Source organism: Poecilia reticulata, chromosome 12 (assembly GCF_904066995.2).
Source record: "Poecilia reticulata chromosome 12, P_reticulata-male-v2, whole genome shotgun sequence".
Taxonomy (NCBI): domain Eukaryota; kingdom Metazoa; phylum Chordata; class Actinopteri; order Cyprinodontiformes; family Poeciliidae; genus Poecilia; species Poecilia reticulata.
This window is the reverse complement of record NC_088841.1, coordinates 21,114,413-21,140,762: the sequence shown is the minus strand read 5'-3', so window position 1 is coordinate 21,140,762 and position 26,350 is coordinate 21,114,413. Positions and strand designations below refer to the sequence as shown.

General features: G+C 37.9%; 4 protein-coding genes across 4 annotated transcripts in view; 2 read left to right on the top strand and 2 right to left on the bottom strand.

Annotated features, from left to right (window-relative positions):
* LOC103473983 (leucine-rich repeat transmembrane neuronal protein 4) overlaps window positions 1-13,747 on the top strand; it is a 263,387-nt gene extending 249,640 nt beyond the window's left edge. Inside the window, exons 3-4 of the mRNA XM_081613631.1 lie at window positions 12,781-12,843; window positions 13,540-13,747. Coding sequence (XP_081469757.1) covers window positions 12,781-12,843; window positions 13,540-13,608 — 132 coding nt within the window. The 3' untranslated portion in view covers window positions 13,609-13,747. The remainder of the gene's footprint in view (window positions 1-12,780; window positions 12,844-13,539) is intronic.
* LOC103473984 (protein phosphatase 1 regulatory subunit 3B-like) lies at window positions 7,236-10,167 on the top strand. Its single transcript, XM_008424682.3, has 3 exons — window positions 7,236-7,344; window positions 7,454-7,543; window positions 8,456-10,167. The coding sequence occupies exons 2-3, from the start codon at window positions 7,530-7,532 to the stop codon at window positions 9,441-9,443; spliced, it is 1,002 nt and encodes a 333-aa protein (XP_008422904.2). The 5' UTR covers window positions 7,236-7,344; window positions 7,454-7,529; the 3' UTR covers window positions 9,444-10,167.
* A 150-nt stretch (window positions 13,748-13,897) lies between the features above and the next one.
* On the bottom strand, window positions 13,898-16,965 carry LOC103473985 (phospholipase A2-like). The gene is made up of 4 exons (XM_008424683.3): window positions 15,906-16,965; window positions 15,173-15,320; window positions 14,937-15,070; window positions 13,898-14,711 (listed from the first exon to the last, which is right to left on the bottom strand). The coding sequence occupies exons 1-4, from the start codon at window positions 15,952-15,954 to the stop codon at window positions 14,593-14,595; spliced, it is 450 nt and encodes a 149-aa protein (XP_008422905.1). The 5' UTR covers window positions 15,955-16,965; the 3' UTR covers window positions 13,898-14,592.
* A 151-nt stretch (window positions 16,966-17,116) lies between these two features.
* On the bottom strand, window positions 17,117-26,177 carry LOC108166788 (5'-AMP-activated protein kinase subunit beta-1). Its single transcript, XM_081613632.1, has 8 exons — window positions 25,985-26,177; window positions 24,025-24,207; window positions 23,766-23,935; window positions 23,548-23,641; window positions 22,596-22,710; window positions 20,478-20,611; window positions 20,182-20,250; window positions 17,117-19,032 (listed from the first exon to the last, which is right to left on the bottom strand). The coding sequence occupies exons 2-8, from the start codon at window positions 24,172-24,174 to the stop codon at window positions 18,955-18,957; spliced, it is 810 nt and encodes a 269-aa protein (XP_081469758.1). The 5' UTR covers window positions 24,175-24,207; window positions 25,985-26,177; the 3' UTR covers window positions 17,117-18,954.
* Window positions 26,178-26,350: the final 173 nt, after the last annotated feature.

Here is a 26,350-nt window from a genome sequence, read left to right as displayed (position 1 = left end):
ACACTGAGCCAGCTTCTGCTACGGGATACTTTATTTTTTTGCTGTCGCTCCATCCCAATCAGTACAAGGGATTGCTAAAAAGTAAAAAAAAAATCAATGGAATCGACTTTGTAATGTCACTATTTGCTTGTTCAGGAGGAGTGATTGCTGTAAGTCAAGTGAATTGATGCATTTGGCTGGATTTTCTTGGGGAAAAAAAAAAGCTTTTTAACCAATTTAAATAATAAACTGAACTTGAGTACATTGTTTAACAAGTCTGATCAAATTCAAATGTATTTAATTAATGCTGAATCTGTCTGTCTGAAATAAACTGTATTTCTGTGGATAAATTTTATAGTTTTGTATAAAGTGCCCCGAGATGCCCTTTGCTATGAAGTAAACTGAATTGAATTAATAACGTGAAAGACTCAGTGGATGTAAATACAACGTACTGTTCAAAAAGGCTGCCTATTCACAGCGTCTGAATAAACCTCAACACATACGCCGTATGGGGTTGAACGCTATCATCAGGTCTCTCTACAGCAAACACCGAATATTTGCAAAGTAATTTCAGTATGGTGAGTCACTTCCTATTGATCCAACTGCTGAAGCTAGGCCAACTTTCATTTCCATAATGCTGAAAGCCATTGTCTTTTTGAGAAAAACATGATACATGAAAAAGGGTTTGAGCTGAGCATTAGCAAAGGTTAAATGGTTCAAACAATCTGCTGACAACTGGATGACTCACACCGAGTTTGGGGGGGGAGTAGCTTATGAACCATCCACCTACGCAACACACCTCCAGCTAAAATGAAATGATACTTTAATGTGCCAACAAGCCGGTTGAGGTTAGCTTTTCATGAAGAAAGAATATAAATTTCAACACTGGTTCTCCTTTCTCATCAATAAGGCACTTTGATGATTTGTGCAGTATTTGACTTGAAATATTACGAAGCCAAATTTCCTGTAAGTCACGTTTGTTATGTACAGCATTTTTATGACAATTGAAAATTTTGCTACAAAATAAATAAATTTGATTAGTAAACACATACTCCTTCTTTAATTAAAAGTTAAAAACCTTTTAGGTTTAAATTACCTTTCATAATGTTTGTGGAAAACATACGGGTTGCTTTGCTAACGTGAAAATCCTGAAATCCAAACATTGTAAGTTAGATATCATAAACCTTGAATATAGTGAACTGGTTTATTTTTTTGTGTGTCATAAGGGCCATTCTCAATTTTTACAGTTCCTATGAAATTTATTAACCATTGTTTCTGTAACCTTTAACTGTTGTGGAAGGAGCAGCCTAAGCAGAAAGCCTGGCCTCTTCCCAGCCACTCGGGCCAGTTCCTCCGAGACAAACCCGACGAGCAAAGAATAGTTCCTCCAGTGTGTTCTGGGTTTCCCTTTGGGTTTTGCTGCTCATAAGATGTGATTAGAGGTCATTTGTAAATATCATGGAGACGTGACACCGATCATAGATTAGGTGGATGAAATGCTGGAAAGTGGTGGGAAATTGTGATGATAGAAAATGAAGGAAACAGGGGAAGAAATGTGGGTTAATTACACTTCTGACATTGGAATTTAAAAACCTATATTGCGCATAGAAAAAAAAGTCTTTAAGTGTTAGATGTATCAATTTAAGGGTCAAAACTTAATGGAAGTAAGAGTTTCCCTGTTCATACCAAAATATGAAGAAGCTGACATCTTAGTTGGAAAACCTGGAGGAATTGCATCACATTTTTAATGAAAATATTCATGAGAGCAGATAATGAAAAAGAAATTATGAATTAGGCAAAAGTTGATGGTTTTTCACAGACGTCAGCTAATAGAAAACTGTAATTTTTGCTTGAGCGCTATCCAAGACTAGTTAATTAGACGAAGCACCTCAAGCCTTGCTGCTTGAATTCCACCAAGCCCGTTGTCAGAGTAGAGAGACATGCTCCCTTCTCCACCCGCAGGAGGGTGCTCATCGCTCACTCCTCCCCTGCTGTACTGGAGGACTGATAGAAGTCTTGCATTGGATGGGGTGGGGTTACAGTTTACAACATGGAGCAGCTGCTGCTCTCTTTATTTCTATTTAAAAGAGAATCCTAATTCTTCTGCAAGCGGGAAAAACATGACTTTGAAGTGTTTTTTAGAAATACATTTTGCGTTCTGAAGTTGTAATTGCTTGGTGTTGATTTCTTTTTTTTTTTTAGCTCAAAGTAAAAATGTCAAAGCTTTTTCAGGCAGCCTGATTTCTAACAGGTAGCCTATGATTTCAGATCAATAGGTTTGAATACACATTTTTCAAGGTATGTTTTTATGCTTACCTCTGTCAGACTCAGTCTTGTACTGTGATAGCATCTTTATTTGAAATGTTGATTTTCTTCTGTTTTTCTTTTTGTTTTTTTATCCAAACGTAGAGATTGAACCTAATTTTTCAGTCTCAATCTTCAGTCTTCCTCCTCGTTATTAAATGTATATAAATACCCCCCACAGTGTCACAAAATACCCCCAAGGTCTGTGATTACAGGTACCAAAATTGTATTAAAAATTATTATAAGATTCCTTTTTTCATTACGATGTCTAAAACATATGTACTTGTGTAATTTTTGTGCAACACTTGTACAGATTTCAACATGATTTTATATTATATTCATTACATTTTTTATAAAAATTTACAAAAAGCAAAGAAAATCTCTGGAGTACTTATACAAAGCTATCTACAAGGGTTAAACTTTTTTCATGTTTTTCTATATCTCAGGGTTAGAAAAAAAGAAATAAAAAAAAAACATCATGCTATCATAAACAATGCCAATTTATATTTGAATGCAATGTGAAAATATTCTGCAATAATTCAAATAAATAAACAAAAAAACTGCAATTAATCCACACATTCTACAGCTTACTGAATTTATTTACTGCTGCAGTAACAGAAATAAAAAAAAAAAAAACATTTGTTGGCAGATAATGCCACATTCTCCTCAGAGTACTCTCAGTGGTGCCTGTGCCACAGGTTGAAAACCGTGAAGCTACAGAAAATGTAATTCTTTCCAACAATCTGGAGCGATGGCAGTTTTTGACCCAGTGCCGACGGCGGGGGAGATGTGAAGAAGTGTTAGCAAGCAAACTGGGTTGATGGAAAAAACCCTGAGGTCAGACAGCCACAAAGCTTCAACGACTCATCAGCAAGTGTGAACAGCACCTGCTCAAACACCTTTTACTTTCATAGTTTCCTGTATTAGAATAATTACATCACCAGTTATATAATAAAAACATTTTTTCTTAAGCCACAAATCTGGAAGTCATTTTGTTATGTATAAATCTTGAAGGATAAAAAGTGCCTGTTTGATTTGACATCGCAATGATTGGCCAAAAGAAGAGAGAACAACAAATGACCATAAACTAACATGTTTGTCAAAATACTGATACTTGCATAACACTTTGGTCAGAGTTCACATGAGAACACGTATTAGTGTGGATCATTTGAAACTAATCCATTAATTGCTATTGTTGCATAGACAAACTTTTGCATTCATGTCAAAGCTTGAAAGGCACATCAAACCTGATCTATTGTCCTCAAGCATTAGCCTAGTTAGTCATTCGCTGTTTAAGAGGGAAAGGGCAAGAGAGAACAAGTGAGAAAGGGAAAAAGAGCACTTATGAGTATAAGTCAAAGTACCAAACAAACAGAAATATCAAATGTTAAAGATCGATTACAAGTGTAAAAGAAGAAAAAAAAAGTCTGAAAGACAGATTGGAAGCTGAAAAAGCTTTTTTCCTTTTTTTTCTTTTACAGCATCTTGTATGTATTATTGTTAAATTTTGAATTTTTTCATGCCCAAATTTTTAAATAAAAAATACCAATGCTTCTTTGTTGAAGGTTCCTGATGATTGCATTTTGTTTATATTTATAAAATGTCCTGAAAAAAAACCCCAGACATCCCTCTCATCAGCGACACCCATTAGTTCATTGTTGGCGATTCCAAGACTTTCCCATAATCCCTCTAACATGTTCTGTGTTGCCTTAGGGTCTCCTCCAAATGGGGAGACACAGATTTCAGTAGCGAACAGCAATTACATCACCAACGAAGAAGTAGACAGACAGAGAGGGGATGTGCGCTGACAAATGCAGTAAAAACCGACGTATGCGGTACGCTGTCTGACTGAACTGATTCAGCATGCGGCAGACACCACTCTATTGGTATGTGCATCATGTTTTCCAGTATCAGTGAGTGATGGGCGCTGTCGATGACTTAAGAAGCAAAACATTTGAACAGCATTTCAAAAAGAAGTGTGATGTGTTATGTCAGGCTTCGCATCTCTTACATCATTTCAGACATCGTCTCAGATGTCTGAAATTAGGGTTGTGTCCACTGTTCAGTTGATCTTCTCAAAACGGAAAGAGTCAGTTACAGATATGATACTAGCTGCACAATCCAAAAATCATGCTTTTATGTAAAGGGCGCCAGAAATAACTTATTACTGCAGAAAAATGACAGGTTCGGTTCATAGTTTGTCACCAGTACTGCTAAGAATATATGCTTGAAAATGTCTATGACATTTCACCGCTACCATTAAGACAAACTTGAATTTTCACTTGGTAAGTTTTTGGAAGCTTCCTCACCTTTTAACCGTAAGGAAGTATAAATTTTAATTCGCAGAAAACCTGTTAAGACCTGTGTAGTCGTACAAGCCGCAGCTTCAGGTATAACTATGAAAATGAGAGACAAGGAACCTGCTGCATAGGTCACGTCTTACACATAGCTTGGTTTCCCGCCAAAAGAGAAAAGAGGATTTTACTGGGTAAAGTGAGAGCCAAGGATGTAAGCCTCCAAAGCGCCTCCTGCAAACTGATACCGGGTGAGTTACACTTAATGGATAAATTGGCCGAACGCAAAGTGACAAATAAAAAAAAAGAAAATCAAGATGCTGGTTGACACAGGTTGGTTGACTGCACCTTCACACAAATCTAGTTCTTTCAGCTAAAGGTTTGGCAGTGTTAGTGTGTATACACCCTGTTCTTGGTTCACCTGAAAATATGCAGCAGTAATTGTCACCGCATAATATCTGTTTGAATAACAAAGCTGGGTCAGGAAGAGCACGCAATTATCGTTTGCAGTTAAAATGCTGCAGGCCATGTTCAGAGTACAGCTTGGTCTAAGCATTATTCTAACACATTGCACCCAACCAAACATTGCTAAAGGAGAAGTACCGTCATGGAACAAGAATACTTTCACTAACTTCGATCACCTGTTGGAACAGTAACTTCACTGAGCTTTTTAAGTGTCATCAAGTCACTTTTAATCCGTTCCATAATTAGACTGGATTAAAATGTGAGAAAACTTTAGGTGGGGTTATTGGCTTGATAAGTCAAAACTGGTTTCCTCAATAAGAACCTGTTCAGGACAAGTTTGTCTTGATCTCTACAAAATGACAACAGCAAACCTTGCAAAAGGACTATGGTCGGTGTGTCCACGGTAACCAAATCTGGCTCTGTTATTGTCCTGCTGAAAGGTTAAGTCGGGGTGGCTAAAAACCTAGCTCTTGGTTCGGTTAAAATGAACTCTGATGTGAATAGAATACATATGTGGATGGAAGCGGATTGGACAATCAGACAGCTGCAGCTGATCCAAAACTGCTGCTTGTGTTCTCATTAAAACCAGGTAGAGCATATAATAACCCCAGACCTAAAATTCACTGGCTCCCTGAAGCTCAGAGAATAGACTAAAATACTTTTGTTAGTTTAATAATCACTGAACGGCTTAGCGCCAGAATACATGAAAGAGCTAGTCGTCGTATCAACTCAAGCCTTCTGGTTCTAGTTTACTCTGCATTCTCAGAACCAGAATCAAGCATGCAGAAGCAGGATTCAGTTTTTATGCTGGACAAATCTGGAACAAACTTCCTGAAGACTGCAAAACAGGAAAAAAACAACACTGAGTTCCTTTAAATCAAGCCTTAAAACCAATGTCTTTATAGTTGTCTATGATCAATTATAACTGGAACATTATAACCGATGTATATTTGATGATAATTATTTTTGATGATTATGACATTTGACAAAATGTAATGTTTGTTCCTTGTATCATAATTAGTTATTGTGATGCACTTTTATCTCCCAGTTTTTTGCCACATATGGTCGATCTTTGTGTTTAGCTGTGATACTTTCCTGGAAGGGGGGCGGTTGACTAACATACTGTTGCCAACAGCATAACAGTGAGGATCACATGAAACTAAATGTCTAAAGTTTAAACAGGGCCAACTTCTTTTAAAATGCTGCACAATGATTTTCTTTTCATGTGTAACCAGATGTGTAGCTATTTCAAGCAACCTGGATGTGTCACAATTATTCCTCAACAGAAATTACATTTCAGACATTTTTTTTAAATGTATTTTCTTCAGATTTGTAATGTTTATCAACATTATCTGTTTTCTGGTATGTACTCCTACATCAGGTTTGCTTCTTTTCGAGTATCTGCTTTGTCTTCTGAAATTCCTATTCAATTGTGGCAGATGGTCACTTGAACGGCACCAGGTTCTCCTGGAGGCCTATTTCTATTTTCCTCTCTACTGTTGCTACAGAAATGCTCAGTGTGAGGAATTTGTCTAAAGCATGAAACCCAGACAATGCTCGCAATTGTTTGTTGATGTTACATGGTTGTCCAGAAGCAGTGCTGCAAGTCAATGACTTGATGCAATCTTCTGGGTTTTCCTTCATTTTTAACCTATTTTTCAGTTGTTGTTTTTTTTGTTTGTTTGTTTTAAGTTACAACATAGTTGTAGATTTGCGAGTGGATTTCTACTGCAGACAGCAAAACAAGTTGGAATGAAGCAGGATAAAAAATTAAAAAAAATTCCAAATTCATGACTAACAAGTTCAAGACCACACTGTATTTTGCTTTGAACTCATTCTTGCATGTTTACCTTTAGACCTATACTAATTCAAACTTGACATCTGTTTCAATTTATTTCAAATCAGGTTAACACATGCTTTCTCTGGGTTCTTTACACAAAAGAAAGAACCCCCATTTGTCTTTAAAACTGAGTTGAAAATATTTTGAGCTGGGTTTTACTTTTTTTTTTTCTTTTATTCCCAAAACTATGTTGTCATCAGAGAAGGATTCCATAAAAGGAAAGTTCTCAGTATAAACAACCCATTAGACGGCCCTGTGAAGGCGGGACACAAAAAACAAAGTAGCTGCAGTTGATTGGTCGAACTACAGCTTCAGGCGGGTGTGATGTCACAGAGCACGCTCCTTTTTAATCCCAAAACTCAAAACACAGACCCCAGACACAACAGAGACTGCCTGACTGCACACTCGTCTTTATTTTCACTGTTTCACTCAAGTGAGAAACTACATGTTACTGTATGATATGTAAGTATATCATTATACGGTTAAAAATGCAATCATATTGTTGGTTAGACGCTTGTCTTTCCTTGCATGGACGGCATATGTTCTTACTTTATTTGTTGTTTTTTTTCAGTTGCAGATCAAGCCGACTCAGCTCAAAGCCCTTCTTCCTAAAGAACAGAACAATAGTGTAAATCTGCAGTGGGACAATGAGTAGCTCAAGGTAAGTTACTATTTTCAATTTCAGATATCAGGCATAATATTAAGACCACCAGAAGTGAGAATAATTTTGTCATAGTGGTATACAGATGTACATAAAAACAAGCGAATATTTTGACTGACATTTATTGAAGACAAATGTAGGAATTTGAGCTAGTTTCACTAAAAACAAATAGCGATTGCGAGGTGAATAGGTCAGAGCGTTTGCAAACTGTAGCTGCTGTGTTGCCGGTCTGCAGTGCACGGTATCTATCAGAAGGGGCCCAGGGAAGGAACGGCAGTGAACCTGAGAGAGGGTCACGGCCAAGACACGTTGATGGATGTGAAGTGAAAAATGTGATAAATTACATTTTCGCCTACATTATGTAGATTATCTGGGTGTGTATGCGTGTGCTTGTGTCTTGCCTGGGGATAAATGGCACAAGAATTCACTTTGGCAAGAAGGCGAGTGTGTGGAGGTTGTGAGGCGTTGAGTAAAGTTTTGCTGGGAAAATGCAGGTCCTGATATAACTGTGGATGCTACTTTGTTGTCTACCTAAATACCTATATGTTAATACCTTAATATCTGTGTTTTCTTGAAGCAAAGTATTGCACCTTGCAACACAGCTAAATAGCTTAAACAGCATAATAATTAGCTTGAGGTCTTTATTTGGTCCCCAAATTTTAATCCACTTACAAGTTCACTCCATTAATGTCCCACATTGCAATTTTCTGTTAGCATGTTGGTGCAACAGAACGCCATTGGGGCTCTAGTGCTGCCCATGCCTTCTTGGGCTGGGGGATCAGCACATTTTTAGTCATGTGGTCATTTTCTTAAGCCTGATCATGATTCTTTTTGGTGGCATTCATACAAATATGATTATGCTGAAAATCATGCTGCCATATTTATAATCATGGTTGTTTTGAACCTTCTCAGAGTTCTTCACCCCCATCCCGTGGCCAAACCAGACAAACTGCCGGTGAACCCGGGTCAGCACCAGCCTCTTCATCAGCCACCGATCATGGCTCCTCTGAAAGTAACGCAGCGATTTTATCCACCAAGCGACTATCCACGAAGAGCCAGCCTTCGCTTTGCACATCTGTCCTCCTCTCCACCCTCGTCATACGTGCCTACATCGCCCCGGAGCTGCTTCCGCAAGTACAGCTTCAGCGCGCACAAGAAACGTGTGGTATTTGCAGATGAGGTGGGACGGGCGCTGACCGTTGAGCATGTGTTCACCTCTGAGCCCCCATCCCCACCCCCTGCTCCAGCAACAAACCCCTGTCCACGCCCCTTGGAAGGTCAACAGAATCCTGCAAACAGAAATGGATCGCTTACGTCCAAGTTTCGCCTGGGCTTCCCTCAGCCTGCAAAGGACTCTGACGCACTTATTGCTCGCCTGCAAGAGAAATGTGTACAAATGAAGAGCTGCAGCATTTCAGACAACACCTTGATAGGTGAAGTGTGCGTTTTCCATAGTTGCCCAAAAAGCACCGTCAATATGAAAATGACTTTTGATTCATGGATCACCCTCAAAGACATTCCCTGTAAATTCCTGGAGCAAAGGCGAGTCAATGGCCTTGATGTAGACGTGTTTTTCTTTGAAACATGCTTGCCCCAAATGGCAGACAAAATAGAGCGGATTGAGTTCTGCTTCACGTCCAGCCCAGGGCTCAGCTCTGTGCTGCACCGGGATGACAACATGGGACAGAATTACAAAGTGCTGAGGGACAAAGCCGGCTCAAGTCCAAGCAAAGACTATACAAAGCAGTTTTACCCCATGCTTTCAAAGTACCAGCCACCTGTTTATCCACAGTTTTCTTCTTATCTCCGAAACTGTGAGAATCTGACATACCTCCATAGTCATCTGCTAAGCAGTGGACTTAGGTCTGCAATCCGCGAACCACTGTGTTGGATGGCGTAAAACATCCAATATGGTGGCATGTCAGCACAAATATGATTCTGGATACAGAATACCCTGCTGTAATGTGAATGATGTATTATTAAATTATTAAATTATTTTTATTTTTTCAACTTCTGCTGAAGTGAGTTTTTTTTTCCAACTAAAAATAAATGTGTTTGTGTAAAATCGTATTAGCAAATACATGCAAGAAATCAGTGTGTGTTATCTACATTGGATCAGATTCCTGCTGTGTATCCGTCTGTTGAGTCAGGCATACCAGGCAGAGATAGGTCAACAAAGCAAAAAGGATCTTCTGGGAAAGCAGTTTGGATTGAAGAGTATGTCCCAGACACTCCCTTGGCTTCAACATTCTTGGAATTGTTACATCTTGTACTATAGACAACTGGTTTGATAAATTTGAGACGGTACGTACTTGGCTTTTGTACGGACTTGTGTTTATGAGAGAGGGTGGAGTCATTACAAAACATCTTAGCAACTACAGTGAGAAAGTTCTTGCTACTCTAGTTTCATTTCCACCCAGGTCACACTTTTTTTTCTTGACTTTTAGTTCCTTGAGGCTGCTGCTGTCCTATTTCAACCTAAGTGAATGTTTACAGGCTTGTGGTATCAGTTGACATGTTGTATTAGATCTGTTTACAATTATCGGATCCTTTTCACGTTTTATTTGTTTTAAGAGAAAGCATGCATGATATATTTTTTTTTCTAATAAAAATCTGAAAAGTGAGGCCTATGTTTTTGTTCAGCACAACTGAGATAATACTTCAAATACAGCTGCAAGGCTGTTGCTATGTTTCTCTCAGCTTTGCACATCTAAATAAATTCCCTATTCTTATGCAAAATCCTATGCAAAACAGCTTCAGCTCAGATGTGACAAAGAGAGCGTGAACATCTTTTCCATAATCTTTTGTAACATCTCAGTTTTTCTTCTGTAATTGCTCTGTGTTAAGCTTACTCCATTTCCCCATCATCTCTGACCAGGTTCACTGTTACTGCAGGAAAAAAAACCTGCATTCCCAGAGCATCATTCCATCACCTCCAGGTGCAGTGTCACTTTTCTACCGTAGACTGGTATTCCATTCCATCCATCTATTCTCAAACACACATATCTTTTCAGGGTCAACGGTGTCACAGGACAAACATTCACACCATTTAGAGAGACCAATTAAACCTGACAGTCACGTTTTTGGACTGTGGGAGGAAGCCGGAGTAGTCAGTTCTAAATTCCTTCCACTGGCTCCCCTTAGCTCAGAAAATAGACTTTTATAAACTAAGAACAGTATTTTATTTACTGAACTGCTTAGCACCACAATACATAAAAGTATCTGCTGTTGTTGCATCAACCTTTCAGACCTCTCAGAACATAAAAGCAAGTAAAGAATTTTAAAAATCACATTATTTTCATGAACATCCCACAATGAGGTACTTATTTGAGTTATCTTTAACATACGACTCTAATAAAACACATAGAATGTGACAAAAGGAGAAAAAGATCAAGGTTTATTTTAAGGCATTCCACCTGCACCCTACCTAACCCAACCCTAATACCTTATTGCTAAAGGAGAATGTGTGAAATGCATTCATGCAGCCATTCCCATGCAGTTGGTTTCATTTAACATTAAGGTTTCATAAAATGTTTTCCAAAACAGATACAAATAGAACAGGTTGGATTAAGGTTACTGGGTGTTATGAAAGGGAGTGTTCTCAAAAGTCATATAATTTAAAAAGACAAACAAACTAATTCAAGCAGTAAGTTAAAGCCCATTTAAGAATCAGAAAACATTGCTATTACATACTCTTACATGCAAACTGAAAACAAAACAGAAAAGGAAGAGGAACCTTCTGCACTGTCCCAGGGGAAACCCAAAGCAACAAATCCAGGAACATTAGACAGCATCAGTAAACACAAGCACTCTGGAGTGTTCACTGTATTGCTGTCAAGCAATTTAAACTGGTGATTAATCACCACAATTGTAGTTAACCATGATTAATTGGAGATTTTGGTGCAAGCTGATTTATTTGGTAGACTCATTACATTTTACTCACATCAGTAATTTTTCAATTACGCTCCCTACAACTGCACACCCAAAATAATTCAAAAATATCAGAAGACAGTCCTCTGAATTCTTGTCATGGTGCACAATAAAGAATAAATCTTGTCCAGATACAAAGTGGGAAGTAGTACGTCTTGTATTTGAGAGTAAAACATGAGTTAGCATCCAGCTCAGGGGTCTGGCTACGAAAACACATTCACTGCAACCAGCTGTGAAGCATTGAAAGATACATGCACTCTCATGTTTTATTTCTATCTTATTATATGAGCTGAATTAACACTGTTTATAGGCATGTGGTATCGCTAATCGAATTCATGTGCTCGAACATCACAGTAGGGTCAAATTAAAATAACTAATCTGACATAGGCACATCTGTAAGATCAGAGGTGTATGTTGTGTATGATCTGAGAATTTATATGGAAGCTTGTTTAGGTATAAGCAAAAGGTGCCAGCATACCTGTGGAGGAGCGCTGACAGGTTCTAACCAAGTCCTCTGGGTGTTATATAACAATAATTAAGAGTGTTGCGGAACAAAGATAAAGATACATTACCAACCTAACCAAAATGAAACCTACACCAGTCATAACACCTGTGTCTAAATGAAGCCTATCGATTCAAGTTTTCTTTTCTGGTTGTGAGGCGTTGTGCGAAGACTGCTCTGCTGAAACTCTAACCTTTAGGGAGTGTGGATCACCAAATCCTTTCATAACAGAAACCCAACTACACATCTCATGGACTGAGGAAATGTAGTCAGAGGAAAGTAAGGAGCGATTCGATGTGAAATGTAAGGGAGTAGTCAAATATGACAAGCATGTGCTTCTCATTCAGCATGATATAATTTAAATGTGTGCTCTAAACTGGATTTGGGGCAATATTGTTATCCGCCAATAACATCCTGGAAATAAAAGACAGAATTTGATTTTTAAGACTGGAACCTGAAACAGTAATACACTAGTAGATTGGATGAAATAATAGTGAAAAGCAAGATGTTACCTTGATCAAACCACCTACTCAAAGAACCATTCCTTAGCAGGCCTCTGGAGAGTTAGATAACATGCTGAGGAGGCAGTTCAACCATTGGAATCAACTATATTGGAGCAAGAAACTGATCTTACTGGACCTTGAATACCTGTGCTGGATATTCTTGTTTAAAGTTAAAGATGCTAAGGAATTTAACTCAAAATCTGAGTTACTAAATTTGTTAGAATTATTGTCTTGTGATATTCATTTCAACTGCAGTCTCAAGTGCTGCACTGCCTCTAACTGCTTTTCTTCCTGGATTGCAGTTTCCCCTCCGTGCTGAAGAAGTCCATAGCACAACACTGCTACCAGGTCCCACTACGAGGATGGTGTGTAAAGGAGTTTTTCTTTTTTTTTTTTCTGCCACACTATGATACTTTGCATGCAGTCCAGAATAATGTACACAAAAGTAGACTCTAGTTTATACTTGACTGTGTGGGGAAACTTGTGTCAGTGTATTTTATTTGGAGTATCAGAGTAAACGGAGATAAACAAATGCATCCAAATCTACTTGGAACTCTGTGTCATTTTCCTTCTGCTTCACCGTTGGGTAAAACCCTGTGCTGGTCTGCCAGCCCAACATTTGTGGTTTAAATGTGGAAAAGAAATTAAAAAAAACAAATAAATAAAATCAATAAATTGCAAAAATTATGAAGACAGCTTGGTTACGAAGCTGCATACGGATGGATGATACTGTATGCAGTATCATCCATCTTTGCCAGCATACACCCATACACTGTGAATTGGGATATAATCTACAGAAATGTTTGTAAACTCATGGAGTCTTTATAACTTAAAACATGTACATGCAACACATTTCGTATTTGTTAAAGAAAAAACTTGGTTTGAATTTTTCATAAATCAGTCTGGGTGTTGTACAGGAAAACTGATACCCGTCAGCAGTACTGGAACTTTTAGTTACCATAACAGCAAAATATATACAAAGGGTGTAACTTGAGAAACTTTCAATAGTCCAGTATCACTTTTTTGTCAGTGTGTGTCACTCCTCTCATTTTATCTTTCAGCCAGCAGCAGCCTCAGCTGGACCACTGCCAGAAGTCGGCTACCAGCTGCCGAGCTTACGCATTGTCTGAAAAATGGGCTAAAGAGTGATTCAGTGGGCTGCAGGCTCAGCAACGAATCACAACGCGCGAGCAGTGGGTTGCTAAAGTAGGTGACGCACTGCCAGGCTGAGAACATAACCAGGAATGAGGTCATTTTGCCTGTTTGCCAAACAGGTTGGATGGTGACCAAAGACTGTGAACCTTCATTTCAGTTGCAGTTGTATAACCATCTTGTTTATGATTCAGATACTGACAACATAATTAAAATTAATGAAACTTCTAAAGTTTGATGTCATTTTCACAGATAAAGACCAAGCTGTTTTCAGTTATGCAGCAGGAATTTAATATTGTTGTAAACATTTTGCAACCAAGTCATGCTGCCAGCATGATGTAATCAGTTGAAAAGCACCAGGATAGTTACATAAAGATTGGTTTAACATTTTGCCACTTTCCTAAAATAATGGCTAAAGCCATTTTTTGCTAAAAGTAATTTTTTTTTTTTTGCTGTTGTCAAAATCAGTTTTGGCAAAAAAAATGACTAAGGTCATGGTAACAATTTATAGACCACTCGAAAGTGAAAAATCCGAGGATTTAGGTAATGGAAAAGAAAACATTTATTTCCCTCTGGGAAAAAAAGTCATTTATTATTTGTAATTATGTTACATAAAGTGAAAAGAACTGTTGTGGAGCAAGTTGATGCTTTTCTCTGTCTTCCGACACACTAATGGGATAAATGAGGAACGGCGCCCTCTGTTGACTGCAAACTGCACTAAAAAATTGCAATTACCATCACACTCAAGTGGAGGGTAAACATGATGATGACATTTAGGGTGAGATGAAGCAGCAAGTCCAACCAGAAACATCCAGATGGAGAAAGGATGGACGCTTAAAAGGCCACGCATGAATCACCTCATTAGTAAATGGTCCTGTAAGGTCACTGTGATTCAGAATGACGCCAGATGAAAATGCATGTGGCACAGATTCTTTCCTTGACACAGCTGTTTGTGCAGGACTCTACTGACACCGGTCACTTGGCAGGTGCTCATGCTCGGGGTTCCACTCTGACCTGCTGAAACACTCTGCGGCTTTGCGGTCGCACTCACAGATGAACATCTCGCATTCATCGTTCTGGTCTAGAAAAGAGAAAGCAAGAGTTTCAGTCAGTTTTCAATCTCTCACAGCCAGGTGGTACTGGTGAAAATAGTGCAATGATAGAGTTGTCAACTTCTGAGCAGAGCTTGAAGTGGCAAGTGTATACGGATGGAGTCAGTCATCACCTTGAAATGACGGAAAACAGCTTCAATCTCACTATCGAGGGGTAAAAGTCTAGATTTTTTGTTTTTTTTAAGTCAACTCACCTGTACAAGAGAGCTTTCTGTTAGCCTCATCACAGGTGTAGGAGTAAATCTCGGTATAAGGGTTATCCAGGATGGGCCAGCACTCCGGATGCTGCATGGCGTCACTGTAACACTGGTCATGAATCTGGCAGCACCTGTATGGAACAAACAAACTGTCAAGCACTGCAATCTTTAAAACAAACATAACTATGCAATATTTTTAAGTAGTGTTAGTGTGAGGCGGCTTAAACAACGACCTATCCAGATCATCAACGGGTGTGCCAGAGCCTCCGTATCCACAGTAACATCCATAGTCTGCATAGTCAAGAGCAGGCCAGCTGTCAGGCAACATACACAGGATCATGGCCCTGAACTGATGGAGAGCCTTGTAGTCCAGTGAGTGGGCTGTAGGAAAATAACAGGACATGATAGTGATTTAAATGTGAATATGTATGGTAAAAAGTATCTAGAAATTTTAAATCGCTTTATATTTTGTCATATCATCACTGGAAACTTGGTGACACAGGTCACAGGTGACAGACCAACACAAAATCACTCATAACTGTTATGCGGAAGGAAACTCATTGATGTTTCTACACATTTTTGAATCAAGCATTCAGTTTCTATGCGCTACTAATCTGGGCAAACTTCCAGAAAACTGTAAAGCAGCCGAAACACAGAATTCAAAATGGATGACTGTATGTGTTTGTGATGTAAAACACTCTGAACTGCCTTGTTGTTGAAATGTGCTATACAAATAAACTTGATTTGGGGAAAAAAACACTTGCAGTTGTAATTGAAGAAAAAGGAACAGCAACAATGAAATGCAGCATTTGCACTTTAACTAAATGCAAGTGCATTATGTTTAGCTATCGCATAGCAAGCCAGTAAAATACATTGGAGTTTCATTTTGTATTTTGAGAAAACTGAATATTTTACGGGGTATAAATACGTTTTACAGTCTGACAATTTCTGTGAAGTTGTACTCACCTACAGAGAGACCAACAGCCAAGAGGAAGACGGTCTGAAAGGCATTCATTCTGTGAGTGAGAAGCTTGAGTCGCAAAGTGACTTTCCCTCAAACGTTAAGTCCCTTTATATACATCAGGTGTGGGTCCTTGGATGTCAGCTGTCCATACAGCACCAGCTCACACGATTTCACTCTCACAACACAAGCTAGCATGTGCAAAGGTTAAAGATTTCTCACACCATGCAAGCTCCGATCTCCTATGTTCAAGCTTCCAGCCATAAAGTCATAGAATCTCATCGCTAATTCATTCAAAATGACATTTGCTTACATTCTGAATGAAACTAAACATGAAAAATCTTTTTTTCTGTAGTAATTAAAAGATTAAGACTGATTTTTGTGTACATGCACTCCGTTCTTATCATATCCATGCGTTTAGCTGTCCAGTTATTCAACATTTAAGGGGAAACACATTTAGAGGAAGTTTTTTCTTTTTTCCCCCCACAAGATGTCAAACTCTTGTTGGAGCATGTTGTTGCAGTGACTCATAAAATCTACCAACGTACCAAGAGTATCACAACTGAAACTGATGCACACATTTTCACAATCGCTTTTCAACGGAATCTCCAATGGTACACAGTTCAGACAGAAATTATTCATGCATCTGGCAAATTTAAAGTTATTTTTAATTGACTAAGAACGGAGCTACAGAGGAATCAATTTTTATTTTGATTTAAAAGGTGGAAAATCGATAGAAACCGTGGCTCTGGTTGGACCACTACAAAACTCACCTGCAACTTCCAGTCAGAAGTCAAATTAAAAGATTACATCAAATAATTTTGGGATGAACTTAAAGCAGAATTTTGTGAGACAATAAAAGACTTATAAAAAAAAAATAAAAAAAAGTATTTCCTTTTTATTTTTGAAGCTCAGATTCACAAAAGGTGCAGGCAGCAGAAACTGGTACTTTCCAGTTCGCAGATCCTCCACCAGAGGGCAGATTTCATGTATGCCATGCAGCTTTTCTCTTGTAATCATTTCCTGGTGCACTTGGTTTGTGAGGCTTACAGCTACATAGTTTACCTTTTTCTTCCCATCATTACTTGAGAAGTAATTAATCAATTGCCTAACACAGTTTAAAAAGAAATATAGAACTCATCACAATACTATTTTTTAAATTGAACTCTGAATATTCAATATTCTGCACTCTGATGAACAAAACGGAGGTCAACAGTTGGATGTGATCTCAATTTAATCTTCATCATGCAGACAAATAAAGAAAATATGACAGTGGTATCGGTTCTACTCTTCCGATACGTTGTCATGTTAGTGCACAGATTCGACATCAAATCAAGAGTTAAACTTTTGATTGAGTGAAATGGATTTTACCATACAAGGCAATCAACACAATAAAAACAATCCGGATCAACAGAATGAACTACAGCAGCTAAAATATAAATAATATAATCTCTAAATGCTCTAAAAAATATATTAACTCTGTCCTGTGTGCTCGGCACTCCGTACATTACTTCCCCATCGACACAAACAGCAGAAGAGAACACAGAGTAGTGCCTCACAGTGCATATGTTCAGTCTGTAACCTGAAGGTTCACATTCTTGATTGGTGACGTTTTGTTTTGTCTTCTCGACCGTGGGAAAGAAAACAGGAACCTTATTTACACATATTCCTATCAGCATGATTAATGAGTGCAACTACTTATATGTTGCGATTTAATACGTTTCAGTGCCCCACCAAATCATTATTGCTTTTCATATGTATATTCTGCAAAGCAAAAAATATCCCTACAAATGAATGTACAAGGAAAGGCATGTTAAATAGGAATGTAATAATTGACACGTTTACAACCTTAGGTGGATGTTTACAATAACTAGATATGCAGAGTATAAATCACTATCAGAGTGCTCATCTGTTTTTAGTAGTGCTTGAAAATCTAACAACTCTTCTCTGTTTTTATTTTAATTTATGAAATAATTGATTATTTGGAAGATCTAGAATATTCTTTTCTTTGTTGCCTCAAAGTAAATGTTATTCTTACTCTATATCTCTTTTTTTTGTTGTATTTTTTTTCTCCCCGTCAGTCTGCCGACTTTTTAATGCAAACTCTAACAAACTAAAAAAAATAAAAAATAAATAAAGCAATACTCTCTTTTCATGACACTGACTTTTCTTCCTGCAGCCTTCTCCGTATTGCTCACTGTGTTGCTTCGGGCATTCGACCCACACACTGCATCGTCGTCTCCGAAGGCACTGGGTTGTTACTTTTGAGGGGGCTGGTCTGTTAGCAACGGCTGATTACCCACAATTCTTCACTCAGCGGAGGATGAAACTGATGCAGACAGAGACCATGTCTGAGGCTTTAGCCTGATAAGATTCAACAACTCTCCGCTTGAGGTTCTAAGTAATCTCCTTTGGCGACCAGATAAGACTCTGATATTCCCTCACTCTGCCCATCTGCACCTGTCTGTCTCCCCATTGTCACGTTTTGATTAAATCCAAGACAGAGGATTTCTCTTTAAAAAGTAGAAAAAAAAAAAAAAAAAAAAAAACAACAGGTCATTCTGGTCATTAATGTTAAAAAATATATATTTCAAATAAATTTTCAAGCACTACTGGTAACAGTTTTGCCTGCAACACAAAAAAAGGTAAAACATTTAACTGTAATGCATTTCAATGCTGATGCTAGAAGTTTAGAAAGCTAAATGTCACGCCATCAATAACTATTTGAAATGTTTGGCATGTTTGAAGATGTCTCTGAAATGCCTTTCAACTTGTATAATTCAATACAACAAATCATCTCTAACTCTAACGAACTGTAAATAATTACAATTTTGTGATTATGTTTATACTTCATAAAAATCATATCATTAAGTCCTTCATTCATCCCACTTCATTCATTGTTCAACTTGGGTTGACGTGAACAGGTGAGGGATTTTTTAACAGGTTTGGTCTAATTTTTCTATTTCATGGAAGACACTCAAAAACGATTGGAGGAAACATTCTGCACACTTGGTGAATAGTTCATACACAGACGGCTGGAATGAGACGTGGCCATTAGATGGGCTTATACAATAAAGTGGTGACGTACTTCTTCTTATACCGATGTGTCGCACTAAGCACCATCACTCCATCCTGTGACGAAAAAACACAAGACAGAGGAAAGATTAATCTACAAGCATTTCACTTGCATAACTTGAGGTCATCGGGTGTAAAAAGAATTTGCATCCCTTAACTTTTTTTTACATTTTTTAATATTACACCCATTAATTACAATGCATTTTGTACGACAATTTTTAACTAGTTCTGCATCATTGAAAAGTAGAGAATAAAACAATTGTCAGTAGATTTTACAAATAAAAATCTAAAAACTGTGATGTCCATTTGTGTCTGGCCGCCCTGACTGGACTCCTGAGTGAAATCCTTATGATTCCAGTAAATGCAGTCAACAACACCTGACCTGTCACAATAAAAGAATACACCAATTATTGCAATAAACGTTAATATTGCTGTTTCGAGACCGTTTTCAAATCACATATTGACAACGATATAATAATGTCAGTTTATTGGTCCTCTCAAAGACCAATAAACTTTTTTTTTTTTTAGAGTACACTTAATACTGGAAGTTGAAGGTTTTTTAAATATCCAAATAAAACACAACAACCAAAAACAATTAAAACAATTAACTGGATGGATGTCTCTGTGAACAAAATTTCTATTAAAAACATAAGCAGAATGGAAATTGGCTAGTTCATTTTAATTTATGGTGCCTTTAATTGCCTTAAATTAAATTAAAAAAAAAAAATGACAACACAAATACGTTAACTCAACATTTTGTTGGGAAAAAGTCGAAAGCTTATCAACCACATCCTACCTTAAGTGGAAAATCACGTTTAGCTTCTCCCATGTGAACTCAGCTCGTTTGTTTTCTTCCCCCATTAAGCCTCAAACTACCGTCTCTATTTATACGTTGGCATGCACTTTCTGGTTGTTTTTCCACTTAAGAGTGGTGCAGCGAGGGAAATGATCTGCCCTTCAGTCTGTCCTGCAATCCTTGTGCCAGCATCTTATCACTGCTGCCATTCCACAGATACGATCCACTCTGCAGGCTCAGTACATATGCCTGCTATCCGTGGTGGCAGTGAACACTTTCTGGGAAAATACCCATAAAAGCTGGTCATTTCTCACAATGATTTCCCACACCAGCGGTCACACAGTGAGCAGACATTGACAACAGAGAATATATATGTATATTTTTATAGTTCAGACAAGTATGAACCGTACCTTAATTGAAAGCGCGTAAAGGTGATTGAGCATGACGTGGTTTGGCTCTGGAAGTAATGCAGGGTCACACTGAAGATAAAAAAGTGGAAAAAGAGACAATAAGTGACAAATGAAAGAAAAATACCGGAGCAGATTTATGTTGTACATTAGATGCACTGCGTCTAAATAGGCCATGTAGTTTAAAACATATAGAAAGATAAAGAAAAGCAATCACACCTTTTTTTTTTTTTTTTTGGTAAAATCTGTAAAGGAAATAAGAACCAGAGCAAACCTGGATTAAAATCTGATCCACTTACAGATATCCCAGTGTCTTTGTTGAGGATGACTTGGAGGAGGTGCGGAGGGAGGATAGGTGGGGACTTAAACTTTTCGTCCTGTTTGGGGACATAAGCGTCTTGGTGATATGGGCCGGGCGGAGAGCTGGACAGGTCTAACAAAAGAAAAAAAAAAAAAGAATGGTTGGACTAATACAATAAATCTGATTAATATTAGGCAATCAAAAAAGTTTTGCAAAAGTAGTCACATCCGTTAAACTTTTAACATTATGCCATGGTGCAACAAATGCAACAGTTTGGCCTGCAGAATCCAGTAATCGCTTAAATAGCCACTGTCTGATATAATGAAGAAAAAATATATAAAATAGCAACATATCCAATCTGAAGAAAATCAGATGAGAAAGTTACTGAAATCTATCTGTAGAGAGTTAGAAAGTCATTTCAAATCAATAAAGTTTATTTGTATAGCACATTTCAGCAACAAGGCAGTTCAAAGAACTTCACATCATAAAAACGCAAATATACAAAGTCAAAGAACAAAGTCAGCAACTGAAACATTGCATCTTGCAAAGTGCCATCATTAGACATCAAAATGTTGGTTAGTGTTTCATTTATTGAGGTTCAAAAGCAACGCTAAACAGGTGGGTTTTAGTCTAGATTTAAATGAGCTGATTTCATTTCTGAGGCTGTGGTGCATCAGACAGTGAGTGCTACGATATGGAAGTGGAGGAAACATGGAACTGTGGTGAACAGTGGTGAACATTCACAAGAGTAGTTTGTGACCTTAAGCTCAAGGAAACTTGTAATGTGCAGAAAGATAATCATTTGAAGCACACCTTGAAGTGTGCTTCAAGTGGTCTTGAGTGGTCTATAATCTAGACCACTCAAGCTTTTTGAGTGGTCTAGTCAAAGTTTAGGCTTAAATGCAGAGTACGGTGGCCGACAGGTGCAAATGCGCAGCAACAGAGAAAACATGCAAACAAAAAAAAAGACACGCGCACAAATAAAATGCAGCAAACAAAAAAGAGACGCAAACAAAAAAGAATACAACCACAAATGAAATGGAGCAAACAAAAAAGAGACGCAAACAAATGAGATGCAGCAAACAAAAGAAAAGATGCAAACAAAAAGTGCTGAAAACGGAAGTGCTCGGGGCCACTAGAGGGAGTCGAACAAAAAACAGCTGTGTCCAAATTTAGGGTCTGCATCCTTTAAAACGGGTGTTCAGAAAAGCAGGAATGGCGGCAAAATTATTTGTGCTGTGTTACACTTCAAATTACACAAAATGATTTTTTACGAAGTTTTTAGGCAATAGTGTAGATGTATAGATCTGAAATATCTGATCGGTTCATCAATAAATCACATAATTCCAATATTGCTCCCACGTTTTCAGAGATGTCTGCTCCCACTGCATTAACAGTCAGCTCCCCTCGCCAGCTGTCAGCTGGCCGGGTGCTCCATGTTCGGTACACCGAGAGAAAACCCATGTCTCCCGGCAAATTGTTTTAAAAATTCCCGATAGTTTTCCCCTATGAGTGGAGGTGGAACACAGATATTCAGCCAGGTAATAGCTGTAAAATATTTTGGTTCAATAAAGTACTTAATTTATTCCTGAGCAAATGGGTTTGACTGATTAAAGCTAAGCCTTGCTGCATTTCATTTGTTTGCGTCTCTCTTTTTTGTTTGCTGCATTTCATTTGTTTGCGTCTCTTTTTCTTGTTTGCTGCATTTCATTTGTTTGCGTCTCTCTTTTTTGTTTGCTGCATTTCATTTGTTTGCGTCTCTCTTTTTTGTTTGCTGCATTTCATTTGCGTTTTGTTGCGTCTATTTTTATATTTGCTGCATTTCATTTGTGCGTGTCTTTTTTTGGTTTGCATGTTTTCTCTGTTGCTGCACATTTGCACCTGTCGGCCACCGTGGTAGAGACACTGAGTGGCATGACGTTAAAAAAAGCCATTCATGCTTGACTTATGGTATTTAAAAAAAAAAAGTTTAACTTGTTATAGTGCATGATCAATTAATTTATGTAGTAATCACACAAAAAATAAAGACTTGTCTGCATGGTATTAAATTTATGCTTTTATAAACTTGAATCTGCTTCAGAGATTTTTTTTTTTGTGATCAGTTCTTAGCTCTCACCTGAAACGTCAGAGGATTTTTGCGAGTCCACCATGAGAGCATCAAACACCTCGAAGTCAGTTTTCTTCACCTGGATAATATTATTAACGGTGCCCAGCTGGCTGGTCACAACAGGCTGCGAAAAGTCATGACATGGTCAAACAAATAAACTTCACAGACGGCACAAAAAGAAATCCGCCAGTTAAAGCAATGCCACATTCCCTGTAACCCGAAACCCAAGTTAATTATTTGATCCAATAACGACCTCCCATTCTACACCTAAAAGTGCCAGAAATAACTGGAGAATTTGCACTTTGTGCAAATGTAGAGTGAAAACTATAACCTGAGGGAATCAACACTAATTAGCTAAGAAGTGTGTTAGAAGTGTGTTAGAAATCCTTGCAAGGTGTAAAAAATGTGGAAGCAGCAGTGAGTTAAAAGCAAAGGTTCATTATAAACGTCTTTGAAAACCTGATTTGACTTTTTCATTAGGATCAGTGGAGAAGTGGGACACATTTTCTGAGACACACTCTGGTATTTGCGGAAGTTATGGACCACAAAATACATTTTGTTTCTAGAAAATCTAGAACTTAGCTCTTCTTCTGAACAGTGATGTCAACAGCTTTAGGAGAGAAAAAGAGTTTGATCCAGTTTACATGAGATTTAAACTGAAATAAAAAAATAAATAAATAAATAAAAGGAAAGGTATTAAAATGCTAATGTGATAATGACTGAATTTCTTATACTTTGAATGGTGTAAATGAACGTAATTAGCCCTCAAGGAGCACAAACTGTTTTAATGGATTAAAAGACTAAATATTTTTACCAGAAGAAATGACTAAATATTTAATAAAGTTTAGAAATCATAAACAGCAGAAGTCAAAAACCACCATGTCCCAAAAGAGCTAAGCGCTCAAATTTAAATGCTTAAAATGTGTAATAGAAAAAAGTCTGAACAGATGTAACAGCTTACCTCCGTTGGGTCATGGGTCCACTGGCCATCTACATAAAACTTGTACTGATGCTCTCCCTCGGGTAGATCTACAATTGCCACAAATGTGTTCTGACTTGGAAGGAAGATAAAAAAGGAGAAAACATTTAAATACAACTGTAAGCAAGTATAGTTATTAATAATTAAACATTACTAAATTATGGGGGATGTAGCAGCTGAGTTTAGGACATTGCCCCCACCTTCTTATTAGGGGAATCTTATTGGCCCAGTTGTTGAAAGATCCAGAGAGGTAGACCTCTTTTCCATCCCCTGTCCAGCGAAAAACGGTTGGTCGGTCAACTGTCAGGCATTTATCATCTGCTTCCAGGTCCTGCTGCCAGGCAAGGAACTCCTCCTTCTCTAGAGGGGCCTGAAACACACATCAGAGAGACACGATGGATCCTCTTTTTACCTTTAATAGGAAATGTACCTCTGAGTAAAGTAAACATCAGTGGATACCTTCATGTCTTCTCCATGAAAAATGTCAGCATCCTCTGGGCTGTCCATGAGGATTTTGGGTCTCTCTCCCTCTTTGATCCCCCGGCTGTCTCGCCGCTGAGCCTTCTCGCCGTGGCCCATCGCAGCCCGCTCGCTGCTCGTGTTGCCCATGGTTTCGTCTTCTCGTAGGCCGTCGCGAGGTCACTGCGAGTGGAGTGAAGAAGTTGTGTAAAGCCTTCGGAAACTCCGATAAAGTTCTCTTTTAAACAATTTAATTAATCATTGACAGCGGCTGTGGGAATAAGGTCTACAGGAGTTATTTATTTTAGTTCCTAGGCTCAGCGGCCTTAATTTTCATGTTACCGGTATGATGAACATTACATCTTCACACAGATTTATTTACTTTTAGACAATAAAAACCATGAAGGATGAAGGATCTGAAGAGGTAAAGTATTTTATGAGAGATGCTTGTATTTGTTATTTCAGATTCAACATGATCCTCACATTACATTTCTCCCAGCGTGAATCCTTATCTCTGTGAAGGGCCTCGGGGTTTGTGTGGAGAACCTGTTAAGTTTCCTTGTAGCCAACCACAACCTCTTGTAAGTATTCCTTATCACCTAAAATAAGCATACAAATGAAATCCCCTGAGATCCAGCTGTCGGAGGATCTCACAATCGACTCATTGACTGAACGGTGATCAGGTTCTAAGGCTGCAAAATAAACAACTAAATCCTTAGGGCTCTATCTCGACAGTTGATATATGTGTTTGTGCTGATATGCTGTGTTTAGTTTTCCAGAAACATGAGGCGATGCATTATAAGTGGTACCTAGTATTGATCAATTCATCCATGTAACTACATAAGCAGCAAGTGGATGTTTTTTTTTTTCTACTCTTAAAATATTAATAAAATATTAGGTTAAATTAATTGACCAGGTTTGTGGGGTCAGTGATTCTAAACAGGCCATCGTTTTGAACTTCACTGAAACTCGTACACAAGAGGATTATTTGGTAAATGTTAAGGTCATTTCTGTATAATACTGTTAATGTTCCAGTGTTGTGTTCAGCAATTTCGTTCACATAAAAGAACATGTGTGTGCAGTAAAGATAATCTTTTTTTTTATCTACTACTTGCTCAGGCTAGTCTTCATATTTGACCAAAGAACTGGTTTTAAAGTAAGCGTAAATAGACTCTACAATATATATTTAATAACTTGCACTTTAGTTTTAAGATTTTATATGTTTTAAGCTTTGTTGTCTTAACATGTTATAAATAAATATAGAAGATTGGTTATGATTAGTCGTGCTTTCCCTAAATATATATCAATTTGTTATCCTATTTTAGTGCAATAAAAATGTCTTATTACGCCTTAAAACAATGCAGTATTTATTATTCTTATCTATAAATTCATTATAATTCAAATATTATGCTACGTTGTATAAGCAATCCAAGTTTCAAGTGTTTTCGTTCAACTCTAAGGCAGGTTTAGCACTAGACTTTAGGGATTACATATCATTTTTTGAGGCTAACAATGACAACTTAATCATCCGTTTTACTGGATAGAAAGCAAAAAAAACATCCTTGTGTTAACTCAGGGCTACATCACTTCATATTTGAGTTGAGTGGTTTAGCTAAAATAATCCAAACGTAGTTGTTTTCTAAGAGAATAGGAAATATTGCGCAGCTTCTGTGCATATTTTAGGAACGGCAGGGTTAAAGCTAAATATAAACCCCGACGTATATAAACCCCATCACTGCTCCTTCCCAAGCATGTCGTTTATTGGCAGAGAGCAAACCTGCACCGGGTCAAAGCTAACATGTTGGACTGAAGCTAACAGGGCTCCATCACTACGTCGGCATTCGCTTGGGAAGAGGCTGTTTTAAATACTACAGCTTATGAACAAACAGGTATCGTTACAAAAACAGCTATTACAGATGCAGATGAACGTGTAAAGTTTTTTTCTTTTTTTTTTCTTTACCTCAGAAAGGTTTACCGTCGAAGATGCCGGTGTCTCATAAACTCCATTTCGGTGGATTCTAATGCAAAACCCTACAGGGTCCAGCAAAACAAATCCGCCCCCCATCTGCGCAAGCGCACACGATCTAAATGAAATACATAGCAACTGAGAAAAACCGGTACTCGTCCAATATTTGGTCGACTCTTGTTAAAATTATGATATACAAAGTATTCCCTAACTCTGACCAAATGCGTTTATTTGTGGGTTGTTTGAAGGAATTCGCGTCTTCGAGGTAATAGATGTAATTCTGTTTATCCAACACTAGATGGCAGCGTGGCTCAAAGTGCAGTACATTATGTAAATATTCAAAAAAAATATTAACAGTAC

Excerpts from the sequence above, each read along its gene's own strand:
- LOC103473985 (XM_008424683.3), bottom strand. The coding sequence starts at position 15,954 with ATGAATGCCTTTCAGACCGTCTTCCTCTTGGCTGTTGGTCTCTCTGTA. Across the intron at positions 15,321-15,905 it reads GGCTGTTGGTCTCTCTGTAG|CCCACTCACTGGACTACAAG; the intron begins GTGAGTACAACT and ends ATTTTCCTACAG. Across the intron at positions 15,071-15,172 it reads CCCGTTGATGATCTGGATAG|GTGCTGCCAGATTCATGACC; the intron begins GTCGTTGTTTAA and ends TGTTCCATACAG.
- LOC108166788 (XM_081613632.1), bottom strand. The coding sequence starts at position 24,174 with ATGGGCAACACGAGCAGCGAGCGGGCTGCGATGGGCCACGGCGAGAAG. Across the intron at positions 23,642-23,765 it reads AAGATTCCCCTAATAAGAAG|TCAGAACACATTTGTGGCAA; the intron begins GTGGGGGCAATG and ends CTTCCTTCCAAG. Across the intron at positions 22,711-23,547 it reads GGACCCATGACCCAACGGAG|CCTGTTGTGACCAGCCAGCT; the intron begins GTAAGCTGTTAC and ends GACTTTTCGCAG.